This window comes from Malus sylvestris, chromosome 10 (genome assembly GCF_916048215.2).
Source record: "Malus sylvestris chromosome 10, drMalSylv7.2, whole genome shotgun sequence".
NCBI classification, from domain to species: domain Eukaryota; kingdom Viridiplantae; phylum Streptophyta; class Magnoliopsida; order Rosales; family Rosaceae; genus Malus; species Malus sylvestris.
Window position 1 is genome coordinate 11,753,999 of NC_062269.1, and position 22,298 is coordinate 11,776,296.

At 34.7% G+C, this 22,298-nt stretch overlaps 1 protein-coding gene across 3 annotated transcripts; it reads left to right on the top strand.

Annotated features, from left to right (window-relative positions):
* Nucleotides 1-5,657: 5,657 nt before the first annotated feature.
* LOC126584835 (uncharacterized) lies at nt 5,658-10,031 on the top strand. 3 transcript variants are annotated; one of them, XM_050249199.1, is made up of 12 exons: nt 5,658-5,774; nt 5,895-6,046; nt 6,325-6,397; nt 6,622-6,696; nt 6,785-6,901; nt 7,165-7,605; nt 7,747-8,147; nt 8,315-8,414; nt 8,533-8,592; nt 8,671-8,757; nt 8,917-9,045; nt 9,151-10,031. In XM_050249199.1, exons 2-12 carry the CDS (start codon nt 5,988-5,990, stop codon nt 9,451-9,453), a joined length of 1,845 nt encoding a protein of 614 aa, XP_050105156.1. In that variant the 5' UTR covers nt 5,658-5,774; nt 5,895-5,987; the 3' UTR covers nt 9,454-10,031. The 3 variants fall into 3 exon arrangements, with proteins under 3 accessions (XP_050105156.1, XP_050105155.1, XP_050105157.1); XM_050249198.1 differs by having other exon boundaries at nt 5,696-6,046; XM_050249200.1 differs by lacking the exons at nt 5,658-5,774; nt 5,895-6,046 and adding an exon at nt 6,111-6,224.
* The last annotated feature ends 12,267 nt before the right edge of the window (nt 10,032-22,298 follow it).

A 22,298-nucleotide genomic window follows, 5' to 3' on the forward strand; every position in this document is an offset into this window, starting at 1 on the left:
TTGCATCATCAAAAAATCGCAAAAAACAAACATTCAGAGATCAATTAACGAGACAAAACTTTTCGATGGTTATAAAACGAAAAATCACGATTTAACGGTTATTTTAACTCCGATTTTGATGATTTTTTATAGCTACACTCCTTAACCCTAAATGAATACAATGAATGAGCTCAATCTTCAATTTAAAATATATTACATTATTGGATACCACAAATTCTTATATTATACTTAATGAAAGTATAAATAAACTCTAAGTGTTAGTGAATCTATCATTTTGATGGGATACGCATTCTACGAAACTAATTACAACGATCCAACCGTCAAACTTGTTTATATATGCTTCGAGATCGCATAAGCCAAAAATTGAAAAAAATAAACATTCAGAGATCATGTAAGGAGACAAAACGTTTTTACGGTTATAAACGAAAAATCACGATTTAACGGTTATTTTAACTCCGAATTTGATGCTTTTTTACAGCTACACTCCTTGATCCTATATGAATACAATGAATGAGCTCGATCTTCAATTAAAAATATTTACACTAGTGGGTACCACAAATTCTTATGTTATACTTAATGAAAGTATAAATAAACTCTAAGTGTTAGTGAATCTATCATTTTCATGGGATACGCATTCTACGAAACTAATTTCAACGATCCAACTGTCAAACTTGTTTATATATGTTTTGAGATCGCATACGCTAAAAATTACAAAAAAACAAACATTCAGAGATCATGTAAGGAGACAAAACTTTTTGACGGTTATAAACGAAAAATCACGATTTAACTGTTATTTTAACTTCGATTTTGATGATTTTTTTTACAGCTACACTCCTTGATCCTATATGAATACATTGAATGAGCTCGATCTTCAATTTAAAATATTTACACTAGTGGATGCCACAAATTCTTATGTTATACTTAATGAAAATATAAATAAACTCTAAGTGTTAGTGAATCTATCATTTTCATGGGATACGCATTCTACGAAACTAATTTCAACGATCCAACTGTCAAACTTGTTTATATATGCTTCAAGTTCACATACGCCAAAAATCTCAAAAAACAAACATTCAGAGATCAAGTAATGAGACAAAACTTTTCGACGGTTATAAATGAAAAATCATGATTTAACGGCTATTTTAACTCCAATTTTGATGATTTTTTTACAGTTACACTCCTTGATCCTATATGAATACAATGAACTAATTTGATCGTTAATTTAAAATATTTACAGAAGTGGATACCACAAAATCTTATGTCGTACTTAATGAAAGTGTAAATAAACTCTAAGTGTTAGTGAATCTATCGTTTTGATGGGATACGCATCATTCGAAACTAATTTCAACGATCGAACCGTCAAACTTGTTTATATATGCTTCGAGATCGCATACTCCAAAAATCGCAAAAAACAAACATTCAGAGATCAAGTAATGGGACAAAAAATTTCGACGGTTATCAAGGAAAAATCACGATTTAACGGTGATTTTAACTCCGATTTTGATGAGTTTTTACAGCTACACTCCTTGACCCTATATGAATACAATGAATGAATTCGATCTTTAATTTAAGATATTTACACTAGCGGATACCACAAAATCTTATAGTATATTTAATGAAAGTATAAATAAATTATAAGTGTTGGTGAATCTATCGTTTTGATGGGATACGTATTCTATGAAACTAATTTCAACGATCTAACCAACAAACTTGTTTATATATGCTTCCAGGTCACATACGCCAAAAATGGCAAAAAAACAAACATTTAGAGATTAAGTAACGGGACAAAACTTTTCGACAGTTATAAACAAAAAATCACGACTTAACGGTTATTTTAACTCTGATTTAGATGATTTTTTACAGCTACACTCTTTGACCCTATATGAATACAATGAATGAATTTCAATTTAAAATATTTACACTAGTGGATACCAAAAAATCTTATGTTATATTTAATGAAAGTATAAATAAATTCTAAGCTCTATCATTTTGACATAGATATTTAAAAAAACTAAAATCTATGTCGCTTAGAACCGACGCAGGCTTTAAAACATTTAAAAACAATACTTTGTGTCGCTTAAAAGCGACACCAATACTTTGTGTCGCTTAAAAGCGACGCCAATACTTTATGTCGCTTAAAAGCGACACTGTTTTGTTTAAAGCGACGCTAGTATTTAAAATTATTAAAATATATGTCGGTTATAGGCGACATTAAATGTTTACGTCGGTTTAAAAGCGACGTAGACATTTTATGACGCTTATAAGCGACAGTAAATCCGACTTCATATTCAATTAGTATCGCAACTGTCTTATCTACCACTATATTATATTAAACCGACGCCACCTATTGACACTATAAGGCCCTTTTGCAGTAGGGTAGATTTGCATGAGTAAATTTTGATAGTCTCAGTTAATATAGCCATTCAAACACCTATGGTTCCTATATGTTTTGTAGAAAAACCCTAGATTGGATTACAACTAGGTTGAATTGTGCAATTTGCTTCACATATGTAGTGTGTCTACTGTATAGCACCCTTCCCAAAAACGAAAATAAAGGCAAGGAGCTTTTGGCAGCAACATGCAAATCTTTGACTGGACAAAATGGTTTTGCACAGTAACAAAAATTCCTCCTGCAAAGGAGCTAGCCGGACAATGGAAAGCCCACGAATGCCAGTCGTTTCATGTCAATCATGCATGGTGTTTTAGCTTTGACCTTCACCTTTCAGCCCTTTTGAGGTTTTATAGCTTTTTGTTTTGTTTTTCTAAGTGCTTCTCCCTTTTAGCTTATGGACCAACCACTAATTCTCTTCCATCTTGGCCGGACAGCTCGCATTTTGTATGCTTCACAGCTTTAGGCTGATAAGAAAATGGTTATTTTGTGCATTGTTGATGTCTGTATGTCAAGGCTTTTTGCACAGCTTTTGAGTTTATCACAAATTTACGTTCATGTTTGCATATACAAATGAATTCGTTGGATTTGTATGAAGTGCATACGATACGACACAATGAGAGTTAAACTCTTGTGGTTAAGCAGATATATAAAGGACAATGTTTGACTATTTAAAAATGAGGGAGAATTTCTCCTCAAAACACTTTATACATAATTTACAGATATTTGTGCTTATATGATCGAAGTTGTTAATAGTATTAATCATTCTGTAAAGATCATCTCTACAAAACATAGATAAAAAATGAGATTGTTTAGTCATCGAACAATATAAAAAACAAATGGACGAATTTAATAAAAGAATTATGAACTGTCTATCTATTTACTATAGTTGATTGACTAAACGACTTTATTAATTTTAATTGATTTTTTGCAGAACTAATTTTAATAAAGTGATTAATAATATTAACGGTCGGTTTTAATTATAAACATGACGATCCGTAAGCTGGTCACAAAAGTGTTTGGAAGAGAAACTCCTTGTCATTTGAGTAGCCAAGTTAACTCCAGCTATAAATGTCCTATCATCGAAGCTATAATTTCTACAGAGTTATATATATATATATATATATTTTTTTTTTTGTTAGTACTCTTTGAAAGCGACTATCGACTGATAGACTAAAGTACTAAAAATACTTATGATTAAGAATTTGGAGAAGAAATTCTCTTAGGTAAGCAACCTAAGAGCATTTCTAATGGTGTAGGCAAACAAAGTAAGCATTTCTAATGGTTTAGGCAAACATTTTGCCTAATGACTCATCAAATAAGGTTTGCCTACCTATTTGTCTGTAACTTTGGAGATGATGTAAGATGACAATCAAAAGAGTCTGTGGACCTGGTATGGCTAAGTCAACATTTGGGTTGTAATCTAGTTCTTTACAAACCCGGTCACATGGTTGCAATTTCTGGGAGCCAGTTCGTCGAGTACAAGCAAATTGCTTAATCTTTGAGTTAACACGTGAGCGAAGCATCGATCCAACAGACAATACATAGACATAGCATCCCACCAAATTTTGGTTCTAGTCCTTTTCACATATAGTTTCTTATTTATAGGGTGGTGCTATCCATAGACTTTTTCTACTTTTTACACATTTCTCTTAATTTTAGGCATCAGATGAAATGAATTGAAGAGAGAGAAATTAACAAGAGGTGGGCGAGGGATTAAAAAGAGTGTGTGGATAACACCGTCTCTTTTTTTAATTGTGTTTTGGTGAGACCGTTTCCACCATTTATATATGTAGCAGTAAGTAAATTTTCTTTTGCTACATAGTTATGTTTTGAGGTTTGATCACTTGTGGTTCCTAAATCAGGCGAAACTAATAAGCTTCAAAACCATTCAAAGTGACGTTGAGCGCAATGTTGTGTAGTATCAAATGATGAAGATGACGTTGAGCGATTCTGGAGTTGAGGAACCAAATTGACGAGTTTTGTATAATTTATAGACCATTAGGATAAACAAAACACTTTTTTCAAGATATGATTTTCATTAACTATATTGTCATATCCCGGCCCGGGGTGGATCACTTCCCGGGCCCGCTTCACCACCATAGCATGATATTGGATACTCACATGTGCGTTCACAACATCAATTCACATATATATATGCATCAATATCCATAGGACAACCGATGTGACCCACTCAATTTTGTTTTGCGCCCCTCTAGGTTCTTGATAGCAGAGCTTTGGTGGCCACGAGGAATCCAATGGTGTTCTGACAGAATTCACAAAAGTAGAACTCACCCTCGGGTGTTTCATCTTAGTAATTGTATTTTTTTAAAGCTTCCGAACTGTGTAAATGGTTACGTCACTCTCACGTGACGGCCAGCATACCCTCATTCAGGACGGGGTGTGTCATATATCAACAACATAAATGTTAATGTTACTCTTCAATACGCTTACCAATTGAGTGGTAAATAATATTTTCATCTACAATTAAAATTCTCCTGTATTTGATTCCCTAATTCCTCATAACCAATTGTAAATAAATAAATAAATAAAGCCTTAACAAAGGGTAGTTCTTTCTTTTTCCCTTTGTTCCTTCAGTAAATGGTGAAGATTTTTCCTTTTCCATAACTTTAGCACGTCATCTTAAATCAAAAGCCATGAGATAAAGATTTACTTCTTTTAATGCAATGCAAAAAGCTCACCATTGCCAAGGCTCTCCAAAACATTGCTGTCCATGACAAGGGACTAGTCAAAAAATCAACCAACCACCCAATTGTTTTAAGCACTATCTTCTACAATAGGGACACTCGTTTTAGTCTTTTATACATTTTTGTTTAATTTTGACTGTTGTTTAAGTTTGGTTTATTTAGTTTCAGCCAAAACTAAAGAGGAATGTTTAAGAAGCTGAAATGGGTGTACGAAAATCATCTCTCCAGTAGACACTTATACTAAACTTACTTTTTGACACATATTTTGTAGGGTTCATTCTGTAATATTTTTTTAAGAATCTGAAATATATGTATTTCAATGCATACCATCCTCACAAATAAATTAGATAACTCTAAAATATAGTTAATAAAATTGACAAATACGGTTTAGAAAAGAAACACTAAAATGACTACTGTTGATCCAATGATCATATGGTTTGAATTTGGATGATATTTTTTAGATATAATCTTTGAACGAAGGCTTAAAAATTAAACGGTTGAACTATCGAAATACATTACGAAGTCAGCCTTATTTATAGTCAGATCTCCCCAGCAAAAAGTCAATAACTAGATTTTCTGGGATATGAAATAAATACAGCTAGCTAGAAATATATAGACATTTTTGGCTTCCTCTCAGCTACTAGTTTTTGGTTCAGCTTTCCACAAACCCCATTTGTGTTAGTAGTCTCACTCTACCCTCTCACTGTGTTTTTTGTTTCTTCCAATCAGATTTTATACTGTTTCACATTTAATGCGTTTATTGGATGTTTCTATCAGCTGGGTTTTTTTCTGTTCAGGCACTTGTCAATTTTTCAAGTGTGGCTGCTTCTGCATTTAATGCTGTTTCAGTGAGTTCCTTGGAAGTGGACAAGCCAAGTTTTGATCTTACTATGCAGGAAGTAGAGTCCAAATTCATGGAGGGAGTTTCAAAACACAAGCGTTCCAACAGGTAGCTTTTTCTTCTTTGTGTTTTTTTTTTCTTTACCATTATTTTTAAATTCTACTTTTAATTTTTCATATCCTTCTTCTGTAATCCAAATAATGGTTAATTTTTCCTTAATTTTTTTTGCAAATTTTTCCAATTGGACATGCAATTTGTATCAATAGCTGAACTGGTTTTTCCTGGAGTAAGAATACGGTTATTAAAAACTGAAAATGAAATGGTTATCCAACTACTCTAGATTTTCTTCGTTGCGTATTTTAACAAGTTCTTTTGTTTACTGACAGTGAACCAGTTAAAAGAAAACTTGAGAAAGATGAAGTGAATCAAACCCTCCAAGCTCCTTACAGATTGAAAATGGTAAGAGGTTTTTTTTTAAAATGTTTTATTTATTTGTCTTTATTTGGAATTCTTAATTTTTTTTTGCAGTAGAGTAGCTCACTGTCAGTAGTAGACAATGTCAGATTCTGTGGTAAAAGAAACTCTCTTATTTCTTGCTGGAATCACATGCATTAATTCCTGTTCATTACTCAATTTACCCTTTTCTTTTTACTTATAAGTAATCCTGTTTTGTTCCATACAAGGAAATGGGAAGATACTTTGAAACTATGGAGATGCACCCCACTAGTTCTGATGTTCAAAGTTATTTAAGTCAGGAGGTAAATATTTCAGCTTCTAATACAAGTAAGGTGTTCTTTGATTATATATAGTGTGCATTCAATGATTTACAGTTTCTTTCTTTTGCAGATTTTGGATCTTCGAAAACAGTTGCAGAACCAATTTTCGGTACGCCATGCTTTAGAGAACGCATTGAGTTATCGCCCGTTGTCACCTGATGCTACAACTGAAAACTCACTCCCTAAGGTAGGCTGTTATGTGCTTTAGATGCACTTTATCAGTTTAGGTGTTTCGAGTCTTCGTTTGTATGTTTGTATGCTTCCTAAAGAATTTGGAGATCTGATGTAAACCCTATCAAGATGGAAGAACAAGATTTAAGTTGTTAACTTAGACACTAATATGGTAATTACTCTTTGAGAAAAGGCAAATAAATGATTTTTTAGTCATGATTCTAGAGAGTTTTGCTATTTTTAAGATAATCAGTTGATTTTCCTCTCCCTCGACTTCAGTCTACCACGGGCCTCATTAAGGAAATTGCAGTGTTAGAGCAACAAGTTGTGCATTTGGAGCGCCATCTTCTTTCTTTGTACCGAAAAACGTTTGATCAACAAATATCATCTGAATCGAATGTGGCTGAACGACTCAATTCGTCTCCATTAATCACACGTAAAGGGGTTTCCGCCGAAGTTCCTGGACAAGATGTTACACAAGAAAATGACAATACAGTCACCAGCTCTAATGATCTTCTGTCTCCTCGGCATTCAACTGGAAATTTATTAAAGGAATGCAATGACATATTGGACCAACAAAAACTGTTGGATTCAAGCATTCATCGTTGCTACTCCTCATTGTCTCAGCATTCAACTTGTTCCATAAGAACTTCTCCTAGAACAAAATCTCGAGCTAAAGCTGTAGACTCATACCACTCTTTACCTTTCTCAATGCTAGAGGTAACGGATATGAGAAAATGTACCAATTGGAGGCTATTCATTTCCCTTTTATTTGTCCTTCGTTGTTCCTTTAATAGTTATTATAGTTGCTTGCTAATTTTATGTCCCTCTAATGTGTGGTTTCGATGTTTTTCTCTGCAGCAATCTCAGAGTGCAACTACAAGTGTCTATCCGATGGAACATTATGAAACCTATTTTTCTGATCATGTTCCGGAGACACCAAACAGCATCTCTGAGGAGATGATTAAGTGCATTTCGGCCATATATTGTGAACTTGCAGATCCACCTGTCATCGATCATGATGACTCTTGCTCCCCAATCACATCTTCATCAACGTATGACTTTTCTTCACACAGTCAAGGTGAAAAGTGGAGCTCAAAACGCCGAAAAATTCCATTTTTTCATTCACATTTTGATAAGCCGTTGCAATCTGAAGGGACAGAGGAAATGAGTGGACCGTATAGCAGAATGCTAAAGGTAGAATGGATCTGTAGGGATACAGATAAGTTAGAAGATGTTGAACTCACACTAAAAAAATTTAGGTACGCCAATTGATGCTGAACCCTCAATTGATTTTCATTATTCCATTTGTCAGTCCAGCTGTTATGAATTTCTGGAACATATCGGAACATGGTTATAATTGAATTCCGCAGAAGGGTTTTCGTTAGAACATGTATGAATTTTGATGGTGAAAACTGTGCAAGTGCAGGTCACTTATCCATCGGTTGGAAGGAGTTGATCTCAGAAAGATGAAACATGAGGAGAAGTTGGCCTTTTGGATTAACGTGCACAATACACTCGTCATGCATGTATGATTCCTCAGCCATGAAAGAGTACATAACCTGATGATTTAATATTTTTATTTTCCTTTTGCTATTTTCCTTGAGTCTTTGCGTATATGCAAATCATGTTATCTGCTATCTTCAGGCATTTTTGATATATGGGATTCCACAGAATAATCTGAAAAGAGTTTCAATGCCGCTCAAGGTAAACGAACTTTCTCTCACAAGTTTTGTAATAAGATATGTTGCACCATTCTCCTTACGAGCTTTTGCTTTTTTGCAGGCGGCTTATAGTGTAGGAGGCCACACCATAAGCGTAGACATGATACAAAGATCCATTCTTGGATGCAGATTGCCCCGTCCTGGACAAGTAATCTCTCTTTCCGAAGAAACTAGTTCATATTGTATCCTGTTATTATTTTCCTGGTATACCATATAAACCAATTAACTTGTTAGTTTACATTCTTCTAGTTCCCCATTTATAACCTATTCCTATTGGTTTAGACTTACAGTGTTTATTTCCCTCCAGTGGCTGCGGCTGTTGTTTTCCATGAAAACAAAATTCAAGGTTGGAGATGCCCGAAAAGTGTATGCAATTGAGCACCCTGAACCTCTTTTGCATTTTGCACTCTGTTCAGGAAGCCATTCGGATCCTGCGGTACACACCTACGCTGTTACTCCATCTGCATTTTGCACATGATGTTTCTATTCTTAACCATAGGCTTCTAATACATTATACATCGCATTTGCTGTTGTTGTTCAGGTTCGCATGTACACATCCAAGGGAGTGTTTGAGGAGCTAGAAACTGCAAAGGAGGAATACATCCAATCGAACTTCCTAGTGCACAAGGAACAGAAAATCCTTCTTCCAAAAATTGTGGAGTCGTTTGCAAAGGATTCAGGATTGTGCTCTGCTGATTTGGTAGAGATGATCGAGCATTTTATGCCTGATTTTCAAAGAAAAAACAATCAGAAGTTCCAACACAAAAGAATCTGGAAGGGAATTGAATGGATTCCTCACAACTTTACTTTCCGTTATCTAATTTCAAAAGAAGTAGCATGGTGATCTTTCGCAAAGAGTAAGCGAACGAGTTGATTCTATGACTAGTTTCTTTGCTTTTGTCTCTTTTTCGCCATGGATAGCATGAAGAATTCAGAATGATTATGAATATGACGCTACGCTTCCTGAAGCGATGCCCGCTTTCTCAGCAGAATGATGATCAAATGCGCTCAAGGTTGTTGAGCTTGAGATGGCCTGACACGAAAGGTCTTGGATTACGAAGAACATTAGGCAAACAAGGGGGTTGGAAACTAATGATGTATTGTGTTCCTGTGAGCTTGAGCTTGTTTGATCAGCGGTCTTGTTTGAGTGTCGTGCTGATGACCCTGCGTTCATTAGTCGTCGTCTTTTAAATTTTTTCAGGACTTTCGTTTGTATAAAGAAAATGCAAATGAGAAGGTTGCTAGCATTTTTTTTTTCTTTTGTTTAAGAATACGTGTTTGCCAAATACTATATTTCCAGTCTTCTTAATGGGCCGTCTTGGATTAGAACTTAATGTAAAGACCATTTGGGCTAATTTGTTTGAGTTTGCTTTGATGATACATTATTTGGTTTGTAAATTTGGTTTAAAATTTTAGTCTTTTAAGTATTATCCATTCAGAAACGTGTCATATATTCTTTCACTTATGTTATAATACGTGTGGAGTAAAAAATAATTTTAAAAGGGAGCATTTTGATTTAAGTGCCTTGTTGAACTGCTTCTTTGATTAAACATCTATTACTTTTTAAATTTTGATTAATCTTTTCCTTACTATTTAGGTGCCACGCATAATTTGCCATCATATTTAATGGACCAATTAATTCTCAAATGATTATCCAAAGTTCCTACAATTTAGTAGATATATATTCCAGTACTCAATTTCAGCAAAAAGTCTTTAATTATAAAACCTAGCAGACTTGATATGTTCTTCTACTGATATATACCTCAACTTGTCAATACAAAACCTTGCTTGTTCGTCCTAAAAAAAAAAAAAAACACCCTTGCTTGTTAAAAGGTTCCAATTGCTAGCACTGCATATCTCTTTGAGAAAAAAAAAGAGAAAAAAAAAATTCAAATCGGCATGTACAAAGAGAGGCATCCTAGTACCGGACATCAGGCCACATTCCAAATGCCATTCAAGTTGAGCAAATTGCTCAATGCCTGTATACAAATTCTGCAATGCTTAGAATGCTAATTTTGGTACGTTATTTAACTTAGGTGTGCTATAGAATGCTAATTTTGGTACATAATAAACTATTATGACAAACCATTGGTACATTATACAATTTCAAGGTACACTAGAATGCTAATTTGGTACGTTATATAATTCCAGAGTACGCTATAGAATGCTAATTTTGGTACGTAATAAACTATTGGTACGTGATATACTTTCAATATGGATATAGAACGTAAATTTTGATGCGTTACAAACTACTCATATGTTATACATTTCCAACTTGAGTACGATATAGACGGCTTATTTTGGGACTTGCTAGTAGACCTGTAAACGGGTCGGGTTTATTGGGTTTGAACCCGACCCGTTAAGTTAACGGGTCACCCGAACCCAACCCGTTAAGCTAACGGGTCACCCGTTAACAATTATTATTATTATTATTTTTGCATAAAGTTTATTTTTTGTTATTAAGACTTTACTAAAATTACTAAAATATCCTCAACTAACGGGTGTTAACGGGTCCTAACAAGTCTAACGGGTTGACCCAAAGTGACCTGTTATTTAACGGGTTCACCCGTTAGCGACCCAACCCGTTAAGCATCCACTCCAATACAAATATTAACGGGTTGGGTCCAAAATGTCAGGCCTACTTGCTAGTATGTTGGTAAGCTATAATATATGTTGGTACACTATGAAATGTTTATTTTGATATGTACCAATATGATGGTATGTTATGAATTCCCCAAAGTGATTGTTACCAACTTGACAAACTTCTACGAGCCTTTGTAAAAAAATAAAATAATAATGGGCAAAAACAAATGTTTCTCTCCAATGGTATATACCAATAGTTTGTATATAAGGTATCATACATCATTGGAATCAAATTCAGTTTGGGAGTGTTTACATTCATTTTAAACATAGCAATTATGTACGAACAAACGTACCAATTATATACAAATAAACTTATCCCTGCAATGTTTACGTACCAATAATTTGTAATACCACAATTTTAAGTTTGTTTAGTTTCATATTAAGCATACCAACTACATACCAACAAACATACCTAAATAGCAAAAAGAAAACTAAACAAATCAACTATAATATCTACGTAATTAATTGTACCTATTAATATTGTGTTCACTAGTCAAATGTACCGAACAAACATAGCCATGAACGTACCCACACTACACAACAGAAAAACTAGGAAGTGTAAACATAAATAAATAAAAATATATATTTTGAAATCCAGAACCACATCAAAAGTTAAACATATCAGTAAAGAGATAAAAAGTGTAAAGTTTGTTTTGATAGTTCCTAAAATAAAGGCAATGGGTTTTGATACTAAGTTAATCTCGATAATGCCTAAGTAAATGCTCCATGAGGGCAAATTGAGAAACCAATACATAGCATTATGAGTTTAAATATATAAAAATGACATGTAAATAGCTTAAATTCAATTATGCTGACGTGGCCTCAAATTAAAGCACCTTAATCAAAAGTTCAAAAACTTTAATAAAAAAAATTAAAATACCCTAGATGTTTAGTCAAAACATTTTAAAAATGGAGCGGTAGATTCTCATTCCTGTAGACGACAAATGGATATATATATATTTTTTTGAAAGAAGAAGACAAAATTACTCTCATTAAATGGGCAGGGACCACAAATATTCCACACACAATTTAACATTCATGAAGGCTTGAGCAGCTGACTACGACTACATCAAACTTCCTTACCCATGGCATGGAAAAGTAAGAGGAATTAAAGATATGATTAATCACCAAATCCTATTTTTAATACATTACTAATTGAAAATCACCTTAAACAAGTAAGGAATATCCCTCACAATCAATCAAGGATGTTACCATCATTATGTCAAGATATTCTCTCTTAATTAATATCTTGGATAAGTCTTTCCTCATCCATCCTACGGATCCTACGGATGACTCACCTTGACTAATGAGAACTCTCCACGTGTAGGGTAAAACCTTACACCTAGGCCGACCACCTCTTTAAAAATACGCCATCTCCACCAATTTTTGTTAAGCTTTTTCTATGCATACAAATCCTAAACACTCACTCTTTTAAGAGAAATTGATTTAGATATCGAAGATCCATTGGCCAAACCCCCACCTTGTGGCGTGTGGCTTTGGTCTTTGATCAGAGGTGTTATTTGTTTTGTAAGCATAATTTCGTCAAGATTGAAGACAGCAAAAATTTGCTACCACAACACGTAAATATACTGGTTTGTGTTTCAAATACATTGAAAAATTGCAACTCACCAATACAAAACTACATGAGTAAAAATCTGTACTTTTAAGCAGTTAAGAGGTTTTACCATATGGGTAGTGCTATTCACACACCCATTTTTACCTCCTACACACTTTGTTAATTTTTTGTCAATTGATCTTCTTTCATTCGATCCAATGATCAAAATTTGAGAAGCTGCGTGAGAGGTAAAAATGAGTGTGTAGAGAGCATCACCCTTCTCGTATTTGAGGCCACAAATTTTCCTTTCCTTTTTTGTCCATAAAATTTACTTTACTTTTCAAATTTACCCTCGTTAATGCTTCATTGCTTGTGTATCTGCTATGCAGAAAGATGATTAAGAGCAAGTTGGTAAAGTGTGATGATGGAAGAAGATTAGAAGTGCCCCCTGAATGGTGACTCTCTGCTCTTTATTTCCTCAAAGGTTTTCTTCTACTTCTCAAAGATTCCATCTTTCTTGTGTTTTTGGTGCTTAATCTTTACCAATGGGTAGAAAGTAAAAACCACTTTGCTTTTAGGGGTTAAAAGTTTACTGTTTACGGTTTCAAGTTTTGGTTAACAATTGAAAACTACCAAATTTATCACATTTGTGGGTTTTGTGACTTTTGTCTGTGTTTGGGTGTCATGAAATGTTGTAATGTTTTTGTCAGATTTGATGATCTTTTAGTACTTGTATGTTTTTTTAAGGATTGTAGTTCTATGTTTGTGCTTAGCATAAATTTTGGATGATATTTGGTCCATTAGTATCATAATGTTAAGTTGGGGTAGTTTAGAATGAGATGACAAGCCTAATTAATCCCTTGAACGCAAGATTTTGTATGCTTAAAGATCATAACTTTAATTTCATGAGATAATATCTCTAGATCTTGATGTGTTATATGATTTAGGGACTCTGGAAATGAGGTTATGCTTGTGTTGATTCCTTTCTGTTTGTTGTTTTACATTTTCATGAACTTCCTTGGCTTCCAGTAATTGAACGCGTGATCTCTGATTCTCGAAGTTACTACATTAGTCTGTTAAAGTATGTTTTGTGATCTTTGAACTAAAATATTTGTTCTTTTCGTTAAGTCATAAAAACCACATATCCTCCCAAACAAGGTCAAGGTTGAAGAGCAACAACTGGAGAAAGAGAACTCTATGAGTCCCCAGTACAATCAAGAGCAGGAAAATAAAGGTCGGTAGGATCAAGGAGATGGAGGCCATGGTTCGTTCTCCTCAGGTTTAATTTTCCATTCCATTATATGCAATGTCTTTCTTTTCTTGCCTTAGCTCTTGTTGTCAAACTCCAAAATTCAATATGCTTTTATATGTAGCATTCATAAAAAGAGTGCGGGTGACAATTGAGAGCCTCTGCACAAGGGAAAGCAGAGGGTGGAGGCTACCACCAGAACTCCGGTTCCTCCCTCAGCTCAGCAGTCTAACCATGCAATCCACATCAAACCAGAACCATTCAACGATTAGGAATTAGTTAACTTTCGAGGCTTGGCAACGGTTCCGAGGTGTCATGCTTCATTGTTTGAGAGGGTCTGCTTGCCTCATCCAGATTTAGCCGTATGCCCAAATAGGTCCTCTCGATGGCATGAGTTTGCTTATGGGAAAGATGCTGTTTTTCCTCACTTCAATAAGGCGGAGAGAAATGACACACAAGGGAATGGAGAAGCTCCAAATACTCTGGGTGGAGGCCCAAGGCTTGGGATTTGATTTGTCATGGTTAACTCCTGTTATGAAGTCCGTCCAAGGCACAAGTTCAGTTTTGGAGACGGTTTCGTAGTTGCAAACACGCAAGGAGGGTTTGAAGGACCGCAAGAACAGGCTACATTGCCAACTAACAACACTTACAATGCAGCTGTTTGAAGTTGACAAGGAGCTTGCTGCTGTGGATAAAATAATTTAGGGTAAATTACATTTTAACCCCTTAGGTTTGGGGTCGATTTCAACTTCTTACAACATCTTCAAAACATTTCAATTTCATACATTTACTTATCATGTTATTTCAATTTCATACATCTGTTAGAAATTTCGTTAAGTAAACCGTTAAGTGATGATGTGGCAACTATGAGATTCATATTTGTGCTGACGTGACTGTCAAATTAGTGCCACATGGAAAAAATAATAAATTTGTATGCATTTAATATATAATAATTTACCCTATTTGTTTAAAAAAAAACAAATGAAACCCATCCAAAAAATCTTATCCCTTCCCTCCACTCTCTTCACCTCCCCTCCCATCCAAAAAACCCACCCCACCCCCATCTCCCCCACATCCCCCCAACCCCACCCCACCCCACCCCACCCAAAACCCTAGATTATTTTCAAAACAGTAGGGTAGCACTTCCCCATGGTCAAACATCCTGCAAAACAGCTAAACCATCCAAAAAATATCAGATCGGAATTCCAAACCGGCCGATAATTGATAATCTGACACTCAATTGGCTCAATCGGAGTTGATTTTCCGGCGGATCTACATTCGGACAAAAAACAACAAAAATCGGAATTGGAAAACAGTGTCGTTTCGGTATGCGAGAGAAATTGTACCTTCAAAGCTTCTTGTTGGTTGGTGAGTGAAATGTAAACCCTAGCAACAGCAGCGATGGAGTGGCATGGGGAGAGCACAAAACCCAAAAAAATCCAGATTGTTTGTACCCAAAACCCAGATTTTTCGATTGATTAGAAATAATTTGGGTTTTTTGGATGGGGTGAGGGGGTTGCGGGGGAGGTGGGGGTGGGTTGGGTTTTTTGGATGGGAGGGGAGGTTAAGAGAGTGGAGGAGAGGGAAAAGGTGTCTGGGAAGATGGGTTTCATTTTTTTTTTTTTTAAATTTTTTTTAAATAGGGTAAATTATTATATTTTAAATGCATAAAAAATTATTTTTTTGCCAAGTGGCACAAATGTGGATTCCATAATTCTAACGGATGTATAAAATTGAAATAAAATGATAAGTAAATGTATGAAATTGAAATATTTTAAAGATGTTTTAAAAAGTTGAAATCGACTCCAAACCTAAGGGGGTAAAAATGTAATTTACCTAATAATTTAGCATGGTAACCAAAAGCTAGATCAATTTCCATATACCGGCTTGTGAATGCTAATTAGCTGATTTAGACAAGGGTAATTAGTGTAGTTTTGTGTTCTAAAACTTCATTGTTGAGAGGATTTAGTGCAAGAGTACTAAAAAAGGTTAGACCGTAGATAAAGCGGCTTCTTGAACATTTATGTTTATTTTCGAGCATTTTGAAGGTGAACTAATTTTAAGTGGACGTATTCAGTCGTGATTTTATATAATTTAAAGAAGTTTATAAAAGTTTAGATGTATTCAATCCTGTCATTTTATGCAATCCATTGAAGAACAAGACACTCTACATCTTCACTCACTTATCCATTTATTCAAATAATTAGCAGTAACACAAAAAAGAAAATGCAATTTTTGCCATTAATTTGCATACACATAAGTGGACCTTCACCACGCCCAATGGACTTATAAGTGCAATTGTTGTGATATTTTGAATGTAGGGCTGGGTGGTTAGCATACTTCCTCCTTTTTATTTAGAGCAAGTAGAGATCTAGAGCTCGTTTGGATGTACTTTTAAAATGATTGAAAGCGTTTTTTGTGAAAAAACTTTTGGAAACAATCCTTAGTAAAAATGCTAGTAAATTCTGGAAAAGTACTTAAAGTGCTTTATGAAAGAAGCACATACCTAGTCTTCTTGTAGAAAGCACTTAAAGTGTTTTTGGAATCCAAAAATATTTTCTCTGAAAGTACTTTTAGTCATTTTAAAAGCACATCTAAATGAGCCCCTAGCCAAGAGGAATTTAGCCCTTTTTTCCTTTTTTTTTATTGTTGTTGTTCATTGTTCATATTAATTTTGTTCTACAAGCTTCCTCTGGCTTAAGCATTGAACTCATTCATTTTTTTTCAAAAGATATATAGGTGTTTTGGGACAGGTAATTTAAAGTTAGACTCTCACTTATGTTTTGTACTCTTGCATGTCTCTCTTTGTTTCTCTAAACTTATTTTATTCTTTATTTTTTATTTTTTGAGAGGAAACGACAGCGATTTTATTCATATTAAGAAGAAGGTATACAATCTTCAAAGAGGATATCTTGGATTATATCCGGAGGTTCCTCAAACCAATGAAAATTAAAAAGAAAGACTAAGGTTAACTTGGCCAATCTATGAGCCGCACCATTGGTAGAACGAGGAATGTGGCAAATTTTAGAGGAACCAAAGCCCTGCAGACTCTCCCGGACCTCATCCACCACCAAATACATAGAGGAAGACCCCATCCTCAAGCTCCCAACTCCCTGAACAACTTGCAAAGCATTAGTCTCTGGGAGAATACTTTGAAAATCACGTTGCATAGCCCAACAAAGACATTTTCGAGCAACCAACAGTTCAACCGTATAAGGGTTATTAATGTGAGATACTTGGCGAACGAAACCTCCAGCATAGCTACTGGCTTCGTCACGGAAAACCACGCCAATCCCCTCATTTCAGTAGCAGCACAAAAGGCGCCATCAACATTGATTTTAAACCAACCAGTGGGAGGAGGAGACCATCGGGAAGTCAAGTGTAGAGACCAAGGTTGCGATGTAGGTTGGGCTTTGGTAAAGGCATCAAATTGAAGATTTGTGGAGTAGCTAACTAGAGCCAGATTCTCAAGCTTACCATCCCATAACAAGGCATTCCTGGCGCGCCAAAATTGAATGAATTAGCATCAAGAATAAATTACAAAGAGTGGGAGAAAGAGAACCAATAACCGCAGAAAACCAATCCCAAATGAAGGAGTATGCCAAAGGTTTCTGGCCCAAATTCATGTTGGAGAAGAACACTGCTTGGGCAAATGGACAAGCACTAAACACATGTAGCGCTGACTTCGAAGAGGAACTACACAAAACACAAATATTGTCCACCGCCACCCTTTTTTTCTCCAAGTTCGAACGAGTAGGCAGAATATTGAGACAAGCCTTCCAAGCACATATTTTGTCCTTTCCTGGGACCAAGGCTCTCCAGATTTTGTTCTAGATAGAGGTCTTAAGTGTGCTTTGATTGGATGGGGAGGCAAGATCACGTAAAGAGATGGCAACCTTATAGGCACTTTTGACAGAAAACAACCCCTTAGAATCATAATTCCACATTAGATGATTCGAAGGTAATCTGCCACTTAATGAGATTGAGAGGATCCATGCTGCCTGACAAGGAGGAAATAAAGAGCTAATGAGATTAGTGTTCCAAGTGGCCGACTCTGGGATAATCAATTAGGACACCCACTCCACATCACAACTTGCAGGGGGATGAGAGAAAGGCCTAAAAATGTGAGGTCAATCAAGCCATCTGTCATGCCAAATATGGATAGAACATTCATCCCTACCCTCCATAAAGAACCACGCTCCAAGATAGAATGGGCTTCCAGAATGCCTCTCTAGCAAGCTGATGGAGCCACTCCCAATGGTGCATCTAGAATGTGTTGTGCGGAAAATATTTGGCTTTGAGAAAGTGAGATGTTAGAGAGCTTAGGTTTTGGAGAAGATACCAGCCTTGCTTAGTAAGAAGAGAAATGATAACTCATATATTTAATGCATTTATACCATCAATTTCTAGTCTCTTTGTGATGTTTTTTAGTTAAACTGGTTGCATTTTACCTTATTTTGTGTTAGTGTGCAGTTACATGTACTTTAGGATTAATTTGAAGGCAAAGAAGAGAAAACATACCATTTTTGGAGCTAACCCTTATTCAAACGTGGAGAGAAGTTTAATGGTCTGTTTTAAAGCCCAAATAAAGTTGTTACTTGTTTTGAAGTCCAAATAAAGAATCCAAAGTGAATTTGGCTAGTTAGAAGACCAAGAGCAGAATGTGAAATGAATTGGAATATCTAGCCTGATTTGGAGGAGCCAAATAAGAAAAAATGTTCAAAACCTTGGCATAATGGTTGGGATCACCTTGCAATCAACTGCAGCCTCATTTAGCATATAAATAATTCAGATCACGTTTACATAAGCCCCCTTGGGGGACGCCCATAGCTCTCTCCCTCTCTCTCTCTCACTCTCTCTCTTTCTTTTCTTTCTTTGGCCTTTCTTCCACAAACAAAACCTTATTTCCCTTCACCATCTGTTGCCATCGAAGAAACCACGTTATCGCGCTATTCTTGGAGAAGTTCAACATAAGAATTGCTTTAAGGGGGTTTCTTCTATGAACTTTAGTTTCACTCATGTTGTTCTTGATATTTATATATTTTGTAATCATGTTTTGTAATTAAGTTCATTGTTGGGGATTTAACTGTAACCTTGCAAAACTGCTCTTTGTTATTAAGTTAAAGTATTCAAATTACCAATCTATGTTCTTGTTTTATTCATTGATTTTATAGTTTAATCTTAATGTTTGATCACCATTAGGGCTGCTTATGAATTATTTGATCAAGGTTATAGTACACATCATACTTAATCTTGGTAGACATGTGAATGATTGAAAAAACTGTTATGCATACATCTTGCCATGTGATTTCTTTGGTTCTTTGAAGTTTTCTTATTCTTAATGGATTCTTATTTGGTAATCTAAGTTGAACATTACAACTAGGTTGCAGATTAGGAGTACTTGATCTCAACTACACATCAGATGGATGTTCATAAATGAGTAAAATGAACCCTAGTTGCAAATTGGAGAGTTGATTGCATTTTGACTTAATTTTCATGGAATTGACTTGTAATGGTGAAATCAGTATCCCTAATTCCTTTCCCATCGTTTCTGAATCATTCTATTATTCATATTTGCATTCTCTTGCATTTAAGTTACTTTACTTCTCAAATCAAAATCCAATCTCAATTTGTTAGTTTCATTGTTTATTTAGGGTTTACATAAATTAGTAATTCGTAGAGGTCTAATAAGTCCCTGTGGTTCGACACCCTTACATGTGCCACTATACTATCCTTATATTTGCACTTGAAAGGAACACAACAAGCAACATTAAACTCATAGAGCGAACGGAAGCCAAGACCACCATCATTTTTCGGATGACACGTATTATCCCACAAGAGAAAATGAATGCACCGGGAGGATTCACCCTCATTATGTTTACTTTCTCTTATATTTATCAGTAATGCAAAAAATATGTCATGCCTTAGTTATAGTTTACTGAAAAACATATGCTAGAATTTTTTTATGGACATACTAGGATTTTGTTTGTTTTTGTCTAACAACATTGTTAATTGTCTTCATATGTTCATATCAATTTCTTTTGTTTTTTGTTACACCATAGGTTCAATAGCAATGACGTAGGCGGTTTTGCTATACAAATATGTTTTTTGTTGCACCATAGGTTGAAACATGAAGTTTAAAGACACATTTAAATCTAATTGTGCAAACATTCATACAATTTTGTCTTGATGCATGTATATATTGTGGTAGTAAAAATTTGTTATCTTCAGTCTTGACGAATGTGTAGTTATAAAAAAGATAAACACCTTTAATTAAAGACCAAAGCCGCGCACACCCACGAGGTGGAGGGAGTTTGGCAAATGGATAAGTCAGTTTCTCTGAAAACGAGAGAGAGTTTAGGGTTTGGTTGCATAGTGAAAGCTTACCATAATTTAGTGGAGAATGCAATATTTATAGAGACCGACCATGTGTGTAGGGTGTGCCTTGACATGTGTTGGCATCTGATTGGCCAAGGTAAGTCATCCGTTGGGTGGATGATGAAAGAATTGTTCTAAAGATATTATTTAATTAGATAATATCTTAGGATTATCTTGTAATATCATTGATTGGATATGACTGTGATTACTTACTTGAAGAGGTTGATCTCCAATTAGGAAAGCATAAAGATAAAATTTTCTAACTAATCATATCTTTAATACATTTGACTTTTTTCCTTGCCATGAGTAGGGGAGCTTGATGAGGTTGTAATTAGTTGATCAGACCTTCAAGGATGTTGAACTACGTAAATTAAATGTGGTCTTGGCAATTTAATCAAGCCATTCTCATATTTCGGGAGGGTAAAAGTCCACATATCAACTCTAGGTTTTTTCGAATTATTTTCACAGTAAAAAGAAAAAAGATTTGTGTGCTGCATATAGCATGCCATAATGTAAAAAAGGGTTTTTAACTTTAATCCTTGAAAAAGATTGAAATTTGATAAAAACCTTGTGTTAGATTACATATTGGTTATAATCTCTTGACGCGTCCTTAATTCAGACTAATTAATGTGTATTTTATTCAACGTCTCCCATTAAATATTTTTATTTATTAATATACGCATTTAATTTATTTTTTGGCCGGAAAAAGTTTTTTTAATTTATTAATTTTATTGAACATTCTTCAAACTTGAAAGACTCAATTAATGTACCTAAATGTATGTATTGAAATGTATTATATTAAATTAATGTACCTAAATGTTAGTACTGAAATATATTATATTAAATCAATGTACATAAATATGTATACCGAAATACATATATTAAAATGTATTCAATGATTTAATATACCTAAATGAGGAAGACAAAGTGTCACATCCCGGCCTGGGCCCCCACCACATCCCGGGCTTGACTTCGTCGTAGCACGATATTGTCCGCTTTAGGCCCCGACTACGCCCTCACGGTTTTGTTTCTAGGAACTCACACGAGAACTTTTCAGTGGGCCACCTATCATGGAATTGCTCTCGCGCGAACTCGCTTAACTTCGTAGTTTCGATGGAACTTGAAGCCAGTGAGCTCCCAAAAGGCCTCGTGCTAGGTAAAGATGGGAATATACATATAAGACTTGTATGATCCACTTCTCTGGGCGATGTGGGATCTTACACAAAGTATATCGAAATATATTGTACAACAAAATATATTAAGTTTTTTTTTGTGTCAAAGAAAATATATTATGATGAATGAAATGAAAACTATAATTATAATGAAAGAAAATTAATACATTAAAATTAGAAAGAAAAAGAGAAATAATTAAAACATCAAAATATAATTAATAAATGAGGTGATTAATGTATCAAGGGACTAAAATTAGATTTTGCATTAATGTATCGAGGGGCTAAAATTAGATTTTGATCTTACTCATGATTTTAGTCTAAGAGTTATCTTTGTCATGGATTAAAATGAAGTTTTCTATATAAAAAAAGATATTTTAACGCGCAGGAACACGTGGAGAAATGTTAGTTTTAATAAAAAATCTATCGATTAAAATAATGGTTGTTGAATTTCTTATTGGATCATTTTTTATTTCTCCCAGAATCTAAATACCACTTCCCAAAATAATCTAATTCCTCTAAAATGGAAATTGAATATTATTTTTCTTTTGTTGTGTGGCCTATTCTGGTTTGATTGGTCCTTGTTTAGTAAACAGAGGAATATTCTGTAATTGAAATTCTTTGTTTTGATTATAACTACAGATTAGTAAACATGCAATTAATCATACCAATTAATAAAAAAGAGTATCTGTGCT

Excerpts from the sequence above, each read along its gene's own strand:
- LOC126584835 (XM_050249198.1), top strand. The coding sequence starts at position 5,862 with ATGTTTCTATCAGCTGGGTTTTTTTCTGTTCAGGCACTTGTCAATTTT. Across the intron at positions 6,398-6,621 it reads CTCCTTACAGATTGAAAATG|GAAATGGGAAGATACTTTGA; the intron begins GTAAGAGGTTTT and ends GTTCCATACAAG. Across the intron at positions 6,697-6,784 it reads AAAGTTATTTAAGTCAGGAG|ATTTTGGATCTTCGAAAACA; the intron begins GTAAATATTTCA and ends TTTCTTTTGCAG.